The sequence below is a fragment of the Scyliorhinus canicula genome, chromosome 10 (genome assembly GCF_902713615.1).
Source record: "Scyliorhinus canicula chromosome 10, sScyCan1.1, whole genome shotgun sequence".
In the NCBI taxonomy this organism is placed as follows: Eukaryota; Metazoa; Chordata; class Chondrichthyes; order Carcharhiniformes; family Scyliorhinidae; genus Scyliorhinus; species Scyliorhinus canicula.
Window position 1 is genome coordinate 4,480,218 of NC_052155.1, and position 22,043 is coordinate 4,502,260.

Genomic DNA, 22,043 nt, shown 5'->3' on the forward strand with positions numbered 1-22,043 from the left:
TCCAAATGCCTCCTCCTTCTCTGAATTCCTCTGTTCTTGCACTTTCTTCTTCAGTTGGTCGTAGGAGCCTTAAAATTCCATTTGAATGAGCAATGGATAATATAACTAGATGCAGCCGTTGCCCCTCAAGATTCTAGCTCTTCCGCCCTTACCACTGAAACTTTGCTGGTTCCGCCATTGGCCATGCGAGCCATACCTGGTCCTGGAGCAGGGACAACCTCTTGAGGTCTCAAATGATACCCTAATAGTCTCAAGGTACTTTGTCAAAAAATATTTTCCCTGAATCCTATGTGATTATTTTCCAATAAAACAGTCAAATAAATATTGGAAACATTTCAGTTTAATTATGGTTTAATAAAACAATATTAAATTGAAAATTATTGTTTGGTTCAGTACAATTGACCATCTCTCACGTGTATTTCTGTGGGATGATGCTTAGAAAGTTGCATAGCATGTTTTCTAGTGAAATGACAAATTAATATCTCAACACTGTCATTTATTAACTATTGAATGGTTTTTGAAAAAGATTTTATGACAAAAATTAACCATTCACAAGAGACATTTGAGGAATATTTTGTTTGCTATTTCTAACAAAAGTGTGAATTCATTCTTTATTCCCATTTAAAAATTTTTGTCACCAACAGCAAGGAAGAAATCCCACCCATCGGTTCTTAATGCATCAAATGCCAGAAACAATTAGGCACCAATAACAAGACTTATTCCATGTAATTTTCATACTTTTAATTAGAATAAAATAATAATGAGATCTGCAACAAACCTTATGTCTCAATAATGTTTATGTAACATCCTTACGACCGCTCAACTGAATGGTGTCCCTGGTCAGAAGCACGTGCCATTACAGTTCTCACTGTACTATGCATTAGTCAGACTGTGCCTTGTGCCTAGTGTGTTCCATGTCTTCAGCTTTCTGCCCTTCTTTGTTTTGACTGAAGTTGTTGAATCAGACGGTCATTCCTTGTGAGATCTGCTGGTAATTCTTCTGTCTGAAATACAAAGTGCAAATTGAGGCTTCTGTGATATTTCAGTGGAGCACATTTCCCATGATGAGGCCAGGTGTTGTGGAAGATCACATGCAGAAGCCAGCACTGACAATATACAAAACTATGGAAACTGGCCAATTCATGTCAGTATTTACCCTCCACATGACCAGATAGTTCCAGTAACATTTACTGTCACTAAATCCCTTCAGCATTTCTCCCTCATCCACCTGGCAAGCAGCTCATACTTCGACCAGTTGTTTACATGGAAACATACATAGAAAATAGGAACAGGAGGAGGCCCTTCGAGCCTGCTCCACCATTCATTATGATTATGGCTGATCATCACGTTCAATACCTGATCCAGCCATCCTCCCATCCTTTGATCTCTTTAGCCCCAAGAGCTATATCTAATTCCTTCTTGAAATCACACAAAGTTTTGGCCACATGGCATGTAGAATCAGGTAGCACAGATAAGGCAATTAGACCCACTGTGCCTGTACTCGCTCTTTTAGTTTCACTCCCTACAGCCCTGCAAATTTTCCCCCTTGCATAACCAATTCTTATTGAAAACAATTAACTAAATGCTTATTTCACAATGTGAAGTATTTCTACTGAACTATTTCTACCTACGTATATACCCGTCTAAAAGCCAAGTACCTAACACAGAACCGGTAGTCAAAAGATGCAGGGGATGGACTTTTACATGTGTAATATTTTCAAGCGGTTCAAATCCACCCTCTCCCATCGCTTCATATCAATCGCTGGGTTGGAGATGTTTCCTGCCAACCCCACCTCCAGAAGCAGTGCAAAAGGAGCCAAAAAGCATTTTAAGCTCCATGTAGGCAGACATTAATTTGTGCACACTAAATTAATCAAATTTATAACATTCAAAAACAAAAGCCATGTATACAAATTTATACAATTTCATTCAGTTATCTTCAGTGCAGGGAAGAGTACTACCTAACAGCACGGCATGCAGTGAACTTGTATTAAAGTCCATAAAATTCACCCTCCTCCTCGTCTTCAGAATCAAATAACTCATCCCAATCTACTCCTTGAATGACATCATCATATGGATCATCAACATCATCTTTTTTTTTAAAATAATTTTTATTGAAATTTTTACAAAATACAAAATATAAACATCTTAACTCTATTAACATACAACCGCGGTAACACCCCATGAACAATACCCCCCCAGCTTCAAGAGCAACTTCAAACAAAAGGAAAGAACAAAACAAAGAAAAAGAAAAAAGAAAAAAACAAAAAAGAGAGAGATAGCACCCCCCGCAAACCCATGTGTACAGTTCTCCCTCCCCCCAATCCTTACCCCCCCCCCCCCCTCCCCCGGGTTGCTGCTGCTATCGGCCTATTTCCCTACCTTTCCGCCAGTAAGTCCAGAAAAGGCTGCCACCGCCTGAAAAAACCCTTGTACTGATCCCCTCAGGGCAAATTTCACCCTCTCCAATTTAATGAACCCCGCCATATCAGAGATCCAGGCCTCCATGCTTGGGGGCCTCGCATCCTTCCATTGGAGCAAGATCCTCCGCCGGGCTACTAGGGACACAAAGGCCAGAACACCGGCCTCTATCGCCTCCTGCACTCCTGGCTCCACCATCAACATCATCTTCATGTCATCATCATATCATCCCACAAATAATGATCTTCTGTGCCATCAAGTGCATTGAATATCCCACATTTCTTGAATAAATTCATGTGATGACAGTCTTTGTTTTGACTGCGTCCCAGGCTGATACAACACATTCGCACAGGGTTGCGAACATCAGAGCCCCAATGTTGCCTTCCCTGAAGGGCTTGTTCAAAGGGACGTCCTGTAAAGCCTCAGGCAGGCAACTACTTGGAAGCGACGTCTGTAAAAAATGTTACATTTATTTCCTTATATATTTACACCTCCTACTCCCTGAAGGGTCTCCCGTGCCCGGCCCACAATTGGGCCAGGGTATTTATGTCCCAGCAGTCTCTGGTTTAGGGGCGTAGCTCCATCCCCCTCATCTGGGTAGATCGGACTCAGGTGAGGCCGCAGATCCCTGGGCCTCATGTAGGGTTATAACATCCCTCCCCCCATCAAGTCCAATACGTCTTTCATTTTGATGGAGTGGGGGGGGAGAAATCTTTTGCTCTTTTTGGCCGGGGCTGTCCATCCAGCGTCTGCGGTTCCGGGTCCATGAGGTATACGGGTCAGGAAGCGTTGTTTTCAGGCCAAACGTCTCGGTGGTTCTGCTGTGCTTTGCCCTGCAGTCACCATCGGACTGGTTTCGACTTCGGTGGGTAAAGTCTCCATGTCTGACTCCGGATTGAACAAGAGCATCTCTGAATCGAGGGGCTCAGCCGCCTCGCTGGGTATCAAAGCCGGTTGTTCTGAGGGAAGGGGCACTACCGGCCTTAGAGGCCTCAGCCGGTCCTCAGGCACCTGTACAGCCGGCTTCGGAGATGGTCCATATGTCTGTTAGACTCCTTTCCTTGTACCCATACAGAATATGAGCCTGGACTGGACAGATTTATTACCGTTCCCAATATCCACATTGCTCCATCTGCACAATTTCAGACGTAAACAACCTCGCCCGCCAGAAATTCCCTAATGGGTTTGCTTCGTTTCATTTTGACCTACTCCTATTGGTCACGGATCCGTCCTCCAAATATCCGATAAAACGAGGCTCAACCGTGTGCGTAGCCAGAGTTCAAAAGCTCTGTGGCCGCTAAGCCCGGTGTGATTCTATAGTAAACAAAGAAGCGGACGGGGTGAGTTTCTGGGGAACCTGAGGTGAAATTAATGAAAATCGCTTATTGTCACTAGTCGCCACATTCCGGCGCCTGTTCGGGGAGGCTGGTACGGGAATTGAACCGTGCTGCTGGCCTGCCTTGGTCTGCTTTAAAAGCCAGCGATTTAGCCCTGTGCTAAACCAGGTCAGTTTCCGCATCTCGAGTTTAAATGCCAGCACCATGTGTTAGGCTAACCCATTGGACGACGGGTGGTTGGGTGCGGTTCGAACATGACGGACCCCATTTTGTTTTAGAAAATAGGTGAACTCCGAACTTGTAAAGGCAGTGCCATTGTGACATTAAAGATTATTCAAAATTATTGTCCAATACCAGTACCTCGGTCAGTCCGTGAATATTAAATAATTGCCAGTTCTGCTGGGTGGTGGCTCGGCAGGGTCCAGGGTTCGATTCCCGCTTGGGTCACTGTCTGTGCGGAGTCTGCATGTTCTCCCCGTGTCTGAGTGGATTTACTCCGGGTGCTCCGGTGTCCTCCCACAAGTCCCGAAAGAAGTGCTTGTTAGGTGAATTGGATATTCTGAATTCTCCCTCTGTGTACCCGAACAGGCACCGAAGTGTGGCGACTAGAGGATTTTCACAGTAACTTCATTGCAGTGTTAAAGTAAGCCTACTTGTGACACTAATAAAGATTATAAGTGATGTCGAGGTAATTCGGTGAACATCCATCCATTTTGAATGTACATAACACAGTGGTTAGCATTGTGGCTTCACAGCGCCAGGGACTCGGGTTCGATTCCTGCCTTGGGTCACTGTCGCTGCAGAGTCTGCACATTCTCCCCGTGTCTGCGTGGGTTTCTTCCGGGTCCTCCGATTTTATCCCAAAAGTGCCGAAAGACATGCTGTTAGGTAATTTGGACATTCTGAATTCTCCCTCCGTGTACCCTAAAAGGCGCCGTAGTGTGGCGACTTAGGGATTTTCACAGCAACCTATTTGCAGTGTTAATGTAAGCCTACATGTGAACTAATAAAGATTGTTATTACATCATCCCTTGAAAAGGCCCCAACAAAATCCACATGGCGGTGAGACCATGGCCGGCCCGGCCATTCCCATGGGTGAAGTATGTAACAACATAAGAACTAGGAGCAGGCCCTTCGAGCCTGCTCCGCCATTCAATGAGATCCTACCAAAATGGATAACCTCCATCTGCCAGACGCTAGCTCATTCACTTAAACTATCCAAATCCCTCTGCAGGCAACCGGTATCCTCTGCAGTTTTTGCTTTACCACTCATCTTAGTGTCGTTTGCAAACTTGGACACATTGCACTTGGTCCCCAACTCCAAATCATCTATGTAAATTGTGAACAATTGTGGGTCCAACACTGATCCCTGAGGGACACCACTAGTTACTGATTGCCAACCAGAGAAACACCCATTAATCTCCACTCTTTGCTTTCTATTAATTAACCAATCCTCCATCCATGCTACTACTTTACCCTTAACACCATGCATCATTATCTTATGCAACAACCTTTTGTGTGGCAACTTGTCAAAAGCTTTTGGGAAATCCAGATATACCATATCCATTGGTTCTCCATTGTTTACTACACTGGTAATGTCCTCAAAAAGTCCACTAAATTAGTTCAGCATGACCTGCACTTTATGAACCCATGTTGCATCTGTCCAATGGGACAATTTCCATCCAGATGCCTCGCTATTTCTTCCTTGATGATAGATTCCAGCATCTTCCCTACTACAGAAGTTAAGCTAACTGGCCTATAATTACCCACTTTCTGCCTGCCTCCTTTTTAAACAATGGTGTCACGTTTGCTAATTTCCAATCCGCCGGGACCACCCCAGAGGCTAATGAGTTTTGGTAAATTATCACGAATGCATTTGCAATTTCCCTGACCATCTCTTTTCGTACCCTGGGATGCATTCCATCAGGGCCAGGAGACTTGTCTACCTTTAGCCCCATTAGCTTGCCCATCACTACCTCCTTAGTGATAACAATCCTCTCAAGGTCCTCACCTGTCATAGCTTTATTTCCATCAGTCACTGGCATGTTATTTGTGTCTTCCACTGTGAAGACCGACCCAAAAAACCTGTTTAGTTCCTCAGCCATTTCCTCATCTCCCATTATTAAATCTCCCTGCTCATCCTCTAAAGGACCAATATTTACCTTTGCCACTCTTTTTGTTTTATATGTTGTAGAAACCTTTAAAATGTGTTTTTATATTCTGAGCAAGTTTACTCTCATAATCTATCTTAGTCTTCTTTATAGCATTTTTAGTAGCTTTCTGTTGCTCTGTAAAGTTTTCCCAGTCCTCTCGTCTCCCTTTAATCTTTGCCACTTTGTATGCTTTTTCCTTCAATTTGATACTCTCCCTTATTTCTTTAGATATCCACGGTCGATTTTCCCTCTTTCTACCGTCCTTCCTTTTTGTTGGTATAAACGTTTGCTGAGCACTGTGAAAAATCGCTTGGAAGGTTCGCCACTGTTTCTCAACTGTTTCACCATAAAGTCTTTGCTCCCAGTCTACCGTAGCCAGCTCTTCTCTCATCCCATTGTAATCTCCTTTGTTTAAGCACAAAACACTAGTGTTTGATTTTAACTTCTCACCCTCCATCTGTATTTTAAATTCCACCATATTGTGATCACTCCTTCCGAGAGGATCCCTAACTATGAGATCATTAATCAATCCTGTCTCATTACACAGGACCAGATCTAGGACCGCTTGTTTCCTCGTAGGTTCCATTATATACTGTTCCGGGAAACTATCGCGGATAAATTCTATAAACTCCTCCTCAAGGCTGCCTTGACCGACCTGGTTAAACCAATCGACATGTAGATTAAAATCCCCCATGATAACTGCTGTACCATTTCTACATGTATCAGTGGAGCTGCTGGAGGGAGCTTTGATGTTCCTGGCACCGTGTGCATTGCTTTTCTAACTTCTCGATATTTGCGTCCATTCCAGAACACCACACGTAGATCCAGGCCAGCATTTTCATTTTAGAGACTCCCTGGTGACCGCTGTGGAGGTCATGTAAGATCACCCTCTGGCCGCGCTGGGAATGACTACTCGGGAACCCCACAGCAGGATGCCATCCATCATGCTGAGCCCAGCCACTCTTGCCATAAAAGCACGTAGCCTCTGGAAAGGCGCAATGTGAGTAATAGATGTGTTTTTTAAAACAAACTCTTGTAGAAATGGTTGTAGTGAGTGAACACACTGGGTATACCCTCTTTGAGTTCAATGATGGTGGAGTTGACAGGCTAGGGGATTTTCACAGTAACTTCATTGCAGTGTTAGTGTAAGCCTACTTGTGACAATAATAAAGATTATTATTATTTTATATCTCTTCTGATTTAATTTTTATTAACTTCAATTATCACCCATTTTACACAATTGCACTCATTGAACATCTATTCCAATCCGCGTGTAACGTTCTGTTCTCCTCTCCAGTTATGTGTTAAGCAAAGCTAAACTTTTAAAAAAAATTTAAAGTACCCAATTATTCTTCTCCAATTATAGGGCAATTTAGTGGGCTTCCTCACCGGTGGCCGTTTTGTTGGCTCCTCTTGGCACTGAAGCGTTTGTCCCATATTCTTGTTTCAGGGCAAAGATTCAGATAGATCTGCGAGAAACTCAAAGTCATTCTGGGAATCTTCACTGATTTTGCAACTTCAATTTTCAAACTGCGGCCCCATGCTAGATTTTCCGTTTGAACATTTCATAGAATATTAGAATCATAGAATTTACAGTGCAGAAGGAGACCATTTGGCCCATCGAGTCTGCACCGGCCCTTGGAAAGAGCTCCTTATTCAAGCCCACACCTCCACCCTATCCCCACACCTCCCACCCTATCCCCGACTAACCTTTCTTTGGACACTAAGGGCAATTTAGTATTGTCAAAACACCGAACCTGCACATCTGTGGACTGGGTGACATTCTTTGTCCAAAGAGTATTGCTCCCATGGCCTTTGTGACTGTTTCATTCCATTGTGATTGTTGGGGATATGTGGACCTCTGGGATTGATGATAGTTCTGTACTCAGTACAGCGAGTGAGATCCCTTATCCCTGACTGCCCGACTGCTGTGAAGGAGCAGCTGCATTAGTTTAGCGCGGGTACCTACAGTGGCGACTATAATATATCTGGTTGAGTTCTTCAATTCCCACTTTAAGTTGCCAACTCGAATTGTGGGTAATTCTTGCCTCCTGGTACCTCTGTGTTTTACCTGAAATTTGTTTCGTCAGATCTCACACAGCTTGGTTCATTGAAGACTTCAGTTTTAAAAGTATAGACTCACCTGAATCTTGCCCTTCCAGTTCACCTCTGGGGCTGGATTCTCGGCGGGCGGGATGCTCCGTTTTGCCGGCAGCCCAAGGGTTTCCCGTAGGGGTGGGGCAGCCCCAGAATGGGAAGCCCCATTGACCGGCCGGCGTAACGGAGCATCCCGCCGGCGGGGTGAAACAGAAATGTGGCGCGGCGGGGTGGAGAATCCAGCCCCTGATCTGAACATTTTCCTTTGACTTTTGCATTTCATTGTGCTGAAGTGGGCGTCAAACATCTTGTGGTTTACATCTCTCTGGGCTCTTTTATTTCCCTTCCCCTAGGATCTTTTTCTCCCTTTTCTGTGGGATCTTTATTTGCGCTTTCTCTGTTGTCAAGTTCAGGGTTACCTGCCCAAGCTTTAGATTTGCTCCAGTTGTGATGAAAGAATCTGGAACTCGAGATCTTCCTTCTCCCCATTGTGTTGGGCTGTCAGACTAATTTATCCTCTCAGGTGGAATCTTGTACCACCATATAGCCTCAATCTTACTTTTGAGGGCTTCATTTTCGAATTGTTGAGCCACTTCACACAGATCTGTGAAGGTCACTATGTTGCATGATTCACCAATGTGTATACAACACTTCTTGTTCATTTGATACTTTCCCTCTGTGGTTCTTATTGTAACAGTCACAAACCATTTGTCGTCTGTGGACTTGACTGAACCAACCTGTTGCATTGTGTACAGTTCATCAGACTCATCCGCCGAAATCTCGCCAGTGGCCATCTGTAGAGGAATGTTTTCCTTTTTTTCATGTCAAACACTTGTGTGCAAATTAGTTTGCTTCTTGCAGTTAAAACACTGCTTTCCCCATGCTGGACAATTCTTCTCTTCCTGTGCATGTTGTTTCTGCAGTATTTGCATCCTTCCCTTTGTCTGTGATTGCTTTGCTCTTTCTGCCTGGACTATGCTCAGCATATTGTATCTACTGGTCTGCTCTGCCAAACATATTGCTCCAGCTGATGTTTCACAACTTCTGCATTCCACATTCCAGTGAAAAAGAAAAATTCCAAGGGAAGGCTCATCATATGTGGTTAACTAAAAAGTTGAAGATAGTATTGACGTTAAAAATAAAGCATATATTTCTGCAAAGACGAGTGGCAGGTCAGAAGGTTGGAAAGAATACAAAGAACATAAAGGAATGTCAAAAAGATTGATCAGGAGGGAAAGAGAAAGCTAGCTAGGAATATAAAGACGGACAGTAAAAGTTCCTATAATAATAATCACTTATTGTCACAACTAGGCTTCAATGAAGTTACTGTGAAAAGCCCCTCGTCGCCACATTCCGGCGCCTGTTCGGGGAGGCTGGTACGGGAATTGAACCGTACTGCTGGCCTGCCTTGGTCTGCTTTAAAAGCCAGTGATTTAGCCCACTTTGCTAAACCAGCCCCTTCATAATAATCACTTATTGTCACAAGCAGGCTTCAATGAAGTTACTGTGAAAAGCCTCGAGTCACCACATTCCGGCGCCTGTTCAGGCAGGCCAGTACTGGAATTGAACCCATGGTGCTGGCGTTGTTGTGCATTGCAAGCCAGCTATTTAGCCCACTGTGTTAAATCAGCCCCAGTATAATAGATATTTAAATAAGAAAAGAATTAACAGAATGAGCATTGTCCTTGTAGCAAGTGCATCTGGGTAGTTGGTATTGGAAAGTACGTCCATGGCAGATGAATTAAACAGGTATTTTGTATCTGTCTTCACTGTAGAGGGCACAAGTAACATCCCAGAAAGAACATAAGAACTAGGAGCAGGAGTCGGCCATATGGCCCCTCGGGCCTGCTCCGCCATTCAATGAGATCATGGCTGATCTTTTGTGGACTCAGCTCCACTTTCCGGCCCGAACACCATAACCCTTATCCCTTTATTCTTCAAAAAACTATCTATCTCTATCTTAAAAACATTTAATGAAGGAGCCTCAACTGCTTCACTGGGCAAGGAATTCCATAGATTCACAACCCTTTGGGTGAAGAAGTTCCTCCTAAACTCAGTCCTAAATCTACTTACCCTTATTTTGAGGCTGTGCTCCCTAGTTCTGCTTTCACCCACCAGTGGAAACAACCTGCCCACATCTATCCTACCTATTCCCTTCATAATTTCATGTGTTTCTAGAAGATCCCCCCTCATCCTTCTAAATTTCAACGAGTACAGCCCCAGTCTACTCAACCTCTCCTCATAATCCAACCCCTTCAGCTCTGGGATTAACCCAGTGAATCTCCTCTGCACACCCTCCAGTGCCAGTACGTCCTTTCTCAGGTAAGGAGACCAAAACTGAACACAATACACCAGGTGTGGCCTCACTAACACCTTATTCAATTGCAACATAACCTCCCTAGTCTTAAACTCTATCCCTCTAGCAATGAAGGACAAAATTCCATTTGCCTTCTTAATCACCTGTTGCACCTGTAAACCAACGTTTTGCGACTCATGCACGAGCACACCCAGGTCTCTCTGCACAGCAGCATGTTTTAATATTTTATCATTTAAATAATCATCCCTTTTGCTGTTATTCCTACCAAAATGGATAACCTCACATTTGTCAACATTGTATTCCATCTGCCAGACCCTAGCCCATTCACTTAAACTATCCAAATCCCTCTGCAGGCTTCCAATATCCTCTGCACTTTTTGCTTTACCACACATCTTAGTGTCGTCTGCAAACTTGGACACAGTGCCCTTGGTCCCCAACTCCAAATCATCTATGTAAATTGTGAACAATTGTGGGCCCAACACGGATCCCTGAGGGACACCACTAGCTACTGATTGCCAACCAGAGAAACACCCATTAATCCCCACTCTTTGCTTTCTATTAATTAACCAATCCTCTGTCCATGCTATTACTTTACCCTTAATGCCATGCATCTTTATCTTATGCAGCAACCTTTTGTGTGGCACCTTGTCAAAGTCTTTCTGGACAGCCTTCTGTCACAGGCTAACTGTAAATCACTGTAAAACTGTAACTAAACTTTAACTGTAAAACTGTAAATCAGGAAATGGAAGGGAGGGAGGAACTCAGGAAAATTACAATCACCAGGGAAGTGGTATGGAGCAAATTGTTGGATCTGCAGTCTGACAAGTATCCTGGTCCAGATGGACTTAGAATTCCTACAATGTAGATGGAGGCCATTCAGCCCATCGAGTCTGCACCGACCCTCTGAAAGGGCACCCTAAATAGCCCCCCCCTCCCCCCCCGCCCTATCCCTGTAACCCAACCTAATCTGCACATCTTTGGACTGTGAAGGAAACCAGAGCACCCGGAGGAAATCCACGCAGATACGGGGAGAATGTGCAATCTCCACACACCCAAGGCAGGAATTGAACCCAGGTCCCTGACGCGGTGAGGCAGCAATGTGGACCACTGTGCCTCCATGCCGCCCCTAAGGTCATGCTAAGGTCTTGAAAGAAGTGACTAATGAGATAGATGTGAGTTTGTTTTAATTTTTCAAAACCCTCTAGATTCGGTGAAAGTTTATGTAGATTGGAAGATAGCAAATGTTTATTTGCTTTATTAAAAATGGAGGTAGACAGAAAGCAGGGAACTATAAGCTTGTTAGCCTAACATCTTACATAGGAAAAATATTAGAAGCCATTATTAAAGATGTATAGCAGCTACCTGGAAAATTCAAGGCAATCAGGCAGAGTCAACATGGTTTTGTGAAAGGAAATCATTTTTAACCAATTTATTGGAGTTCTTTGAAGGAGTCACGTGCTGTGGATAATGGGGATAAAGTGAGGCAAGAGGAGCAGCAACAAGGTGGGAGGAACAGCAACGAGGCGAGAGGAGCAGCAGAGAGGTGGGAGTAGCAGCAGCGGGGAGAGAGGAGCAGCAGCGGGGGGAGAGGAGCAGCAGCGGGGAGAGAGGAGCAGCAGCGGGGAGAGAGGAGCAGCAGCGGGGAGAGAGGAGCAGCAGCGGGGGGAGAGGAGCAGCAGCAGGGTGAGAGGAGCAGCAGCGGGGAGAGATGAGCAGCTGCGGGGGGAGAGGAGCAGCAGTGGGGAGAGAGGAGCAGCAGCGGGGAGAGAGGAGCAGCAGCGGGGAGAGGAGCAGCAGCGGGGAGAGAGGAGCAGCAGCGGGGCGAGAGGAGCAGCAGCGGGGAGAGAGGAGCAGCAGCGGGGGGAGAGGAGCAGCAGCGGGGCGAGAGGAGCAGCAGCGGGGAGAGAGGAGTAGCAGCGGGGAGAGAGGAGCAGCAGCGGGGGGAGAGGAGCAGCAGCGGGGCGAGAGGAGCAGCAGCGGGGCGAGAGGAGCAGCAGCAGGGAGAGAGGAGCAGCAGCGATGGGAGAGGAGCAGCAGCGGGGGGAGAGGAGCAGCAGCGGGAAGAGAGGAGCAGCAGCGGGGAGAGAGGAGCAGCAGTGGGGAGAGAGGAGCAGCAGCGGGGAGAGAGGAGCAGCAGCGGGGAGAGAGGAGCAGCAGTGGGGAGAGAGGAGCAGCAGCGGGGAGAGAGGAGCAGCAGCGGGGTGAGAGGAGCAGCAGCGGGGAGAGGAGCAGCAGCGGGGGGAGAGGAGAAGCAGCGGGGGGAGAGGAGCAGCAGCGGGGAGAAAGGAGCAGCAGCGAGGGGAGAGAATTGCAGCAGCGAGGGGAGAGAGGAGCAGCAGCAGGGCGAGAGGAGCAGCAGCGGGGAGAGAGGAGCAGCAGCTGGGAGAGAGGAGCAGCAGCGGGGAGAGAGGAGCAGCAGCGGGGAGAGAGGAGCAGCAGCGGGGAGAGAGGAGCAGCAGCGGGGGGAGAGGAGCAGCAGCGGGGGGAGAGGAGCAGCAGCGGGGCGAGAGGAGCAGCAGCGGGATGAGAGGAGCAGCAGCGGGGAGAGAGGAGCAGCAGCGGGGAGAGAGGAGCAGCAGCAGGGAGAGAGGAGCAGCAGCAGGGAGAGAGGAGCAGCAGCGGGGAGAGAGGAGCAGCAGCGGGGGGAGAGGAGCAGCAGCGAGGGGAGAGGAGCAGCAGCGAGGGGAGAGAGGAGCAGCAGCGAGGGGAGAGGAGCAGCAGCAGGGGGGAGAGGAGCAGCTGCGGGGGGAGAGGAGCAGCAGCGGGGAGAGAGGAGCAGCAGCAGGGGGGAGAGGAGCAGCTGCGGGGGGAGAGGAGAGCAGCGGGGAGAGAGGAGCAGCAGCGGGAGAGGAGCAGCAGCGGGGGGAGAGGAGCAGCAGCGGGGGGAGAGGAGCAGCAGCAGGGAGAGAGGAGCAGCAGCGGGGAGAGAGGAGCAGCAGCGAGGGGAGAGGAGCAGCAGCGAGGGGAGAGGAGCAGCAGCGAGGGGAGAGGAGCAGCAGCGGGGGGTGAGGAGCAGCAGCAGGGTGAGGAGCAGCAGGGGGGAGAGATGAGCAGCTGCGGGGGGAGAGGAGCAGCAGTGGGGAGAGAGGAGCAGCAGTGGGGAGAGAGGAGCAGCAGCGGGGGGAGAGGAGCAGCAGCGGGGGAGAGATGAGCAGCTGCGGGGGGAGAGGAGCAGCAGCGAGGGGAGTGAGGAGCAGCAGCGGGGAGAGAGGAGCAGCAGCAGGAGGAGAGGAGCTGCAGCGGGGAGAGAGGAGCAGCAGCGAGGGGAGAGGAGCTGCAGCGGGGAGAGAGGAGCAGCAGCGGGGAGAGATGAGCAACTGCAAGGCTGGGGGAGCAGCAGTGGGGCGAGAGGAGTGGCAGCGAGGTGAGAGGAGCAGCAGCGGGGGAGAGGAGCTGCAGCGGGGCGAGAGGAGCAGCAGCGGGGCGAGGGGAGCAGCAACGGGGGAGAGGAGCTGCAGCGGGGCGAGAGGAGCAGCAGCGGGGCGAGGGGAGCAGCAACGGGGGAGAGGAGCTGCAGCGGGGCGAGAGGAGCAGCAGCGGGGCGAGGGGAGCAGCAACGGGGGAGAGGAGCTGCAGCGGGGCGAGAGGAGCAGCAGCGAGGGGAGTGAGGAGCAGCAGCGGGGAGAGAGGAGCAGCAGCAGGAGGAGAGGAGCAGCAGCGGGGCGAGGGGAGCAGCAACGGGGGAGAGGAGCTGCAGCGGGGCGAGAGGAGCAGCAGCGGGGAGAGATGAGCAACTGCAAGGCTGGGGGAGCAGCAGCAGTGGGGAGAGAGGAGTGGCAGCGAGGTGAGAGGAGCAGCAGCTCCACCTGGCTCAATGAAGAGTGCAGGTAAGCATGCGAGAGCAACGTCAGGCATACTGAAAAATGAGGTGTTGACCTTGTGAAGCTACAACAAAGGATTACTTGTGTTCAAAACAGCATAAGCGGCAAGTAATGGACAGAGCTAAGCGATTCCACAGCAAATGCATCAGATCTAAGCTCTGCAGTCCTGCCACATCCAGCTGTGAATGGTGGTGGACAATTAAACAACTCACTGGAGGAGGAGGCTCCACAATTATCCTCAATGATGGAGGAGCCCAGCAGATATGCGCAAAAGACAAGGCTGAGGCATTCGCAACAATCCAGCCAGAAGTGCCGAGTGAATGGTCCAGCTCGGTCTCCTGCGGAGGTCCCCAGCATCACAGATATCAGCCTTCAGCAATACGATTCACTCCACGTGACATCAAGAAACGGCTGAAGGCACTGGATACTGCAAAGGCTATGAACCCTGACAATATCCTGGCAATAGCACTGAAGATTTGTGCTCCAGAACTTGCCAAGCTGTTCCCGAGCCAAGCTGTTCCAGTACAGCTACAACACTAGCATATACCCGGTAATGTGGAAAATGTGTCCTGTACACAAGAACAGGGCAAATCCAACCCAGCCAATCACCGCCCTATCAGTCTACTCTCCATCATCAAAGTGATGTAAGGAGTCATCAACAGTTCTATCAAGCGGCACTTACTCAGCAATAATCTGCTCACAGACACTCAGTTTGGGTTCCGCCAGTGTCACTCAGCTCCTGACCTCTTTACAGTGTTGGTTCAAACATGGGCAAGAGCTCAATGCCAGAGGTAAGGTGCGATTGTCTGCCCTTGACATCAAGGCAGCATTTAACCAAGTATAGCATCAAGGAGCCCTGAGCCCTCGCTAAACTGGAGTCAATGGGAATCAGGGGGACAACTCTCTGCTGGTTGGAGTCATACCCGGCACAAAGGAAGATGGTTGTGGTGGTTGGAGGCCAATCATCTCACATCCAGGACATCACTGCAGGAGATCCTCAGGGTAGTGTCCTAGGCCCAACCACCTTTAGCTGCTTCATCACTGACCTCCCTTCCATCATCAAGTCAGAAGTGGGGATGTTTGCGGAAGACTGCACAATGTCCAGCACCATTCGCGACTCCTCAGATAATGAAGCAGTCCACGTCCAAATGCAGCGAAGACCTGGGCAATACCCAGGCTTGGGTGACAAGTGGCAAGTTACATTTGCGCCACACAAGTGGCAGGCAATGACCATCTCCTACAAGAGAGGATCTAACCACCGCCCCTTGACATTCAATGGCATTACCATTGCTGAATCCCCACTATCAACATCCTGGGAGTTACCATCGATCAGAAATGAACTGGACTAGCAACAACTTACCTTACAGGAGAAGCGGCCTTCAGATTTTCGGCGGGAGCAGTGTCCAGGGGCCTGTCAGGAAGGTAAGTTTAACTTTAAACACTTACCTTGCAGGAGAAGCAGCCTTCAGATTTTCGGCGGGAGCAGTGTCCAGGGGCCTGTCGGGAAGGTAAGTTTACCTCTTTAAAAACTTACCTTTAGAGCTGCAGGAAGTCGGCCGTGGGGATTTCTGGGAAGATTGGTTAGTACCTGTATATAAGCTGGGCGGTTGCTTAACACGAGACACTACACTAGTAGTGTCCCCCACCCTTCCACCTCCTCTAACCTAAGGGGTTGAGTGAATATCAGGTAAGCTCTTCCTTTCTTTTTCTTGTTTTTATCTAGAGGGGATGGCAGGGAAGGCAGTACAATGTTCCTCCTGCAGAATGTTTGAGGTGAGGGACGCCGTCAGTGTCCCTGCTGATTTCATCTGTGGGAAGTGCACCCATCTCCAGCTCCTCAGAAATCCTGTTAGGGAACTGGAGCTGGATGAACTTCGGATCATTCGGGAGGCAGAGGTGGTCATAGATAGAAGCTTCAGGGATGTAGTAACTACAAAGAATAAAGATAGATGGGTGACGGTGAGAGGGGCTGGGAGGAAGCAGTGCAGGGATCCCCTGTGGTCGTTCCCCTTAATAACAAGTATACCGCTTTGGATACTGTTGGGGGGGGGGACTTACCAGGGGTAAGCTATGGGGTACAGGTCTCCGGCACAGAGTCTGTCCCTGTTGCTCAGAAGGGAATGGGGGAGAGGAGTAGAGCATTAGTTATTGGAGACTCCATAGATAGGAGATTCTGTGGGAACGAGAGAGACTCGCGGTTGGTGTGTTGCCTCCCAGGTGCCAGGGTCCGTGATGTCTCGGATCGTGTTTTCGGGATCCTTAAGGGGGAGGGGGAGCAGCCCCAAGTCGTGGTCCACATAGGTACCAACGATATAGGTAGGAAAAGTGTCAGGGATATAAGGCAGGAATTCAGGGAGCTAGGGTGGAAACTTAGACCTAGGACAAACAGAGTTATTACCTCTGGGTTGTTACCTGTGCCACGTGCTAGCGAGACGAGGAATAGGGAGAGAGAGCAGTTGAACACGTGGCTACAGGGATGGTGCAGGAGGGAAGGTTTCAGATTCCTGGATAATTGGGGCTCATTCTGGGGTAGGTGGGACCTCTACAAACGGGATGGTCTACACCTGGACCAGAGGGGTACCAATATCCTGGGGGGGGAAATTTGCTAATGCTCTTCGGGAGGGTTTAAACTAGTTCAGCAGGGGATTGGGAACCTGAATTGTAGCTCCAGTATACAGGAGGTTGACAGTAGTGAGGTCATGAGCAAAGTTTCAAAGTTGCAGGAGTGTACCGGCAGGAAGGAAGGTGGTTTAAAGTGTGTCTACTTCAATGCCAGGAGCATCTCAGGTGGGTGAGGTTGCGGCATGGGTTAGTACCTGGAACTTCGATGTTGTGGCCATTTCGGAGACATGGATAGAGCAGGGACAGGAATGGTTGTTGCAGGTGCCGGGGTTTGGATTTTTCAGTAAGCTCAGGGAAGGTGGTAAAAGAGGGGGAGGGGTGGCATTGTTAGTCAAGGACAGTATTACGGTGGCAGAAAGGACGTTTGATGAGGACTCGTCTACTGAGGTAGTATGGGCTGAGGTTAGAAACAGGAAAGGAGAGGTCACCCTGTTGGGAGTTTTCTATAGGCTTCCGAAAAGTTCCAGAGATGTAGAGGAAAGGATTGCAAAGCTGATTCTGGATAGGAGCGAAAGTAACAGTGTAGTTGTTATGGGGGACTTTAACTTTCCAAACATTGACTGGAAACACTAGTTCGAGTACTTTAGATGGGTCTGTTTTGTCCAATGTGTGCAGGAGGGTTTCCTGACACAGTATGTAGATAGGCCAACGAGAGGCAAGGCCATATTGGATTTGGTACTGGGTAATGAACCAGGATAGGTGTTAGATTTGGAGGTAGGTGAGCACTTTGGTGATAGTGACCACAATTCGATTACGTTTACTTTAGTGATGGAAAGGGATAGGTATATACCGCAGGGCAAGAGTTATATCTGGGGGAAAGGCAATTATGATGCGATGAGGCAAGACTTAGGATGCATCGGATGGAGAGGAAAACTGCAGGGGATGGGCACAATGAAAATGTGGAGCATGTTCAAGGAACAGCTACTGCGTGTCTTTGATAAGTATGTACCTGTCAGGCAGGGAGGAAGTGGTCGAGCGAGGGAACCGTGGTTTACTAAAGTAGTTGAAATACTTGTCAAGAGGAAGAAGGAGGCTTATGTAAAGATGAGACGTGAAGGTTCAGTTTGGGCGCTCAAGAGTTACAAGTTAGCTAGGAAGGACCGAAAGAGAGAGCAAAGAAGAGCCAGGAGGGGACATGATAAGTCTTTGGCAGGTAGGATCAAGGATAACCCTAAAGCTTTCTATAGGTATGTCAGGAATAAAAGAATGACTAGGGTAAGAGTAGGACCAGTCAAGGACAGTAGTGGGAAGTTGTGCGTGGAGTCCGAGGAGATAGGAGAGGTGCTGAATGAATATTTTTCGTCAGTCTTCAAACAGGAAAAAGACAATGTTGTCGAGGAGAATACTGAGATACAGGCTACTAGATGAGAAGGGCTTGAGGTTAATAAGGAGGAGGTATTAGCAATTCTGGAAAGTGTGAAAATAGATACGTCCCCTGGGCCGGATGGGATTTATCCTAGGATTCTCTGGGAAGCTAGGGAGGAGATTGCTGAGCCTTTGGCTTTGATCTTTAAGTCATCTTTGTCTACAGGAATAGTGCCAGAAGACTGGAGGATAGCAAATGTTGTCCCCTTGTTCAAGAAGGGGAGTAGAGACAACCCCGGTAACCATAGACCAGTGAGCCTTACTTCTGTTGTGGGCAAAGTCTTGGAAAGGTTTGTAAGAGATAGGATGTATAATCATCTGGAAAGGAATAATTTGATTAGAGATAGTCAACATGGTTTTGTGAAGGGTAGGTCGTGCCTCACAAACCTTATTGAGTTCTTTGAGAAGGTGACCAAACAGGTGGATGAGGGTAAAGCAGTTGATGTGGTGTATATGGATTTCAGTAAAGTGTTTGATACGGTTCTCCATGGTAGGCTATTGCAGAAAATACGGAGGCATGGGATTCAGGGTGATTTAGCAATTTGGATCAGAAATTGGCTAGCTGGAAGGAGACAAAGGGTGGTGGTTGATGGGAAATGTTCAGACTGGAGTCCAGTTACTAGTGGTGTACCACAAGGATCTGTTTTGGGGCCACTGCTGTTTGTCATTTTTATAAATGACCTGGAGGAGGGCATAGAAGGATGGGTGAGTAAATTTGCAGATGACACTAAAGCCTGTGGAGTTGTGGACAGTGCGGAAGGATGTTACAAGTTACAGAGGGACATAGATAAAGATGCAGAGCTGGGCTGAGAGGTGGCAAATGGAGTTTAATGCAGGAAAGTGTGAGGTGATTCATTTTGGAAGGAATAACAGGAAGACAGAGTACTGGGCTAATGGTAAGATTCTTGGTAGTGTGGATGAGCAGAGAGATCTCGGTGTCCATGTCCATAGATCCCTGAAAGTTGCCACCCAGGTTGAGAGGGTTGTTAAGAAGGCGCACGGTGTGTTAGCTTTTATTGGTCGAGAGATTGAGTTTCGCAGCATGAGGTCATGTTGTGCTGTACAAAACTCTGGTGCGGCCGCATTTGGAGTATTGCGTGCAATTCTGGTCACCGCATTATAGGAAGGTTGTGGAAGCATTGGAAAGGGTGCAGAGGAGATTTACCAGAATGTTGCCTGGTATGGAGGGAAGATCTTATGAGGGAAGGCTGAGGGACTTGAGGCTTGAGGCTGTTTTCGTTAGAGAGAAGAAGGTTAAGAGGTAACTTAATTGAGGCATACAGGATGATCAGAGGATTAGATAGGGTGGACAGTAAGAGCCTTTTTCCTCAGATGGTGATGGCTAGCACGAGGGGACATAGCTTTAAATTGAGGGGAGATAGATATAAGACAGATGTCAGAGGTAGGTTCTTTACTCAGAGAGTAGTAAGGGTGCTCTGCCTGCAACAGTAGTGGACTCGCCAACACTAAGGGCATTCAAATGGTCATTGGATAGACATATGGATGATAAGGGAATAGTGTAGATGGGCTTTAGAGTGTTTTCACAGGTCGGCGCAACATCGAGGGCCGAAGGGCCTGTACTGCGCTGTATGAAAATGAAAAATGCTTATTGTCACAAGTAGGCTTCAAATGAAGTTACTGTGAAAAGCCCCTAGTCGCCTCATTCCGGCACCTGTCCGGGGAGGCCGGTACGGGAATCGAACCGTGCTGCTGGCCTGCCTTGGTCTGCTTTAAAAGCCAGCGATTTAGCCCAGTGAGCTAAACCAGCCCTGTAATGTCCTATGTTCTATGTTCAAGTAATACAGTAGCTACATCAGGTCAAAGGCCAGGAATCTTACGGTGAATAACTCACGTCTTGACTTCCCAAAGTCTGTCCACCATCTACAAGGCGCAAGTCAGGAGTGTGATGGAATACTCTCCACTTGCCTGGATGAGTGCAGCTCCCAACAACACTCAAAAAGCTCAACACCATCCAGAACAATGCAGCCCGCTTCCAAAACACTCAATGTCTCCACCACTGATGAACAGTGGCAGTCGTGTGTACCATCTACAAGATGCACTGCTGGAACACGCCAAGGTTCCTTAGGCAGCACCTGGAACCCCCTCCCTAACAGTACAGTGGGTGTACCTACACCTCAAGTACTGCAGCGGTTCAATAAACTTCACTTTCAGTCTGTATATGCTTTTCTTTTTTTTAAATAAATTTAGAGTACCCAATTCATTTTTCCAATTAAGGGGAAATTTAGCATGGCCAATCTACCTACCCTGCACATCTTTGGGTTGTGGTGTCGAAATCCACGCAAACACAGGGAGAATGTGCAAACTCCACACAGACAGTGACCCAGAGCTAGGATCGAACCTGGGACCTCGGCGCCGTGAAGCTGTAATGCTAACCACTGCACCACTGTGCTGCCCTGTGTATGCTTTTCTGAGCATTTTTTGTCTTTGTCTGTTTTTCTTTGTTGCTTTCAGCAGCTTTTCTTTTGTTACAGATTTTGAACTTGCGTTCCTCGGTTCGGCTCCTTTTGCAGGGTTCAAGAATCTATTTTCTGACACCACATTGCCAGTATAAGGCCAGCAGTGTTCATTAGTGTGTTTCTGTGAAAGGCTGTTGTTAAACTTATCGCAAGATGTCAGTAGACTCATGGCATGGCCACATGCCATGGTAGACTCATGGCATGGCCACATGACTACGGAAAGCCTGTGGAGTCAATTAGACTGTTATGTTTAAGACAATATTGGTCGATATTTTTCCATCCAACCCCTCTTCTTGCTGATGTTGATAAACATTCAAGAGTGTACTGCAAAGTTTCTCCAGATTGGACCAGGAACTGGAATATTGACTTAAGCAAGAGCTGAATGAAGTTTCTAACAGCTCATGTTGTAGGTCTGATTTGCGCCATGACAGGAATTATGAGCCCATGTTCAACAGACAGTCATAACTTGGCAACCTGTTTGGAATAAAGGCAGCACAGAGGATTTGCACAGAATGAAAAAAATCTGGAATGTGCAAGCACTTTTCCACTCAGAGAATGGTGAAGTCTGGAGCTCATTTCCTTAAAGAGTGGCAGAGGCAGATACATTTGTGTATGGATGTGCGGTGCCATAACCCATAAGGATATGAACTATGAGCTAGAAGGTGGCATAGCTGTTTTGGCCAGCACAGCACAAGCACAATATGCTAAAGGCTTCCTTCTATGCTGTAATAATTTCTATGTTTTTATGTTTCTATAGCTGGTACCGATTTGCATGATACGGCCATATGAATGAGGAAGAGGAGGAGGCCACTGAGCCCTTTGAGCCATTCAATAAAATCACAGGTGATTTTAACCCTCAACCCCACACTCCTGCTTTAACCCCCTTGCTCATCAGCATTTTACCTACTTCTGCCTTATAAATATTCAAAGACTCTGCCTCCACTGCCTTATAAATATTCAAAGACTCTGCCTCCACCGCCTTTTGAGGAAGAAAGTTCCAAAGACTGACATCCCCCTGAGAGAAAAGGTTTTCCTCATCTCTGTCCTAAATGTGCGACCCCTTACTTTTGAATGGTGAACCCGAGTTCTAGATTCTACCACAAGAGAAAACATCCTTTCCACATCTGCCCAACAAGACCTCTCAGGATCTTATATGTTTCAATCAAGTGCATGTGTATTACCTGTGTTGGCTAATCAGCTGTACACTAAGGAAATTGAATCGTTTTTGCCAATCTGGTGATGGGGAGTACACAAGACAATGGGTGGAATTTTCCTGTGCCACCAGTGGTGGGTTTAATGGCAGGCAGGGGACAATGTGGTTGGAGCTGCAAAAAATCAGTTTCATGCCAGCATGAAATGACAGCAGGGTCTTCCACTCCCTCTCACCAATGGCATGTCGCAATCCCCACCAGAAACTGGCATGAAACTAATTT

General features: G+C 47.8%; 1 protein-coding gene across 3 annotated transcripts in view; it reads right to left on the reverse strand.

The window, feature by feature from the left end:
* Positions 1 to 324: 324 nt before the first annotated feature.
* Positions 325 to 22,043, reverse strand: part of ankrd29 (ankyrin repeat domain 29) — a 132,354-nt gene continuing 110,635 nt past the window's right edge. For all 3 annotated transcript variants that reach the window (XM_038808548.1, XM_038808549.1, XM_038808547.1), the window contains one exon: positions 325 to 1,004. In XM_038808548.1, the coding sequence (XP_038664476.1) occupies positions 921 to 1,004 (84 nt within the window). In that variant the 3' untranslated portion in view covers positions 325 to 920. The remainder of the gene's footprint in view (positions 1,005 to 22,043) is intronic.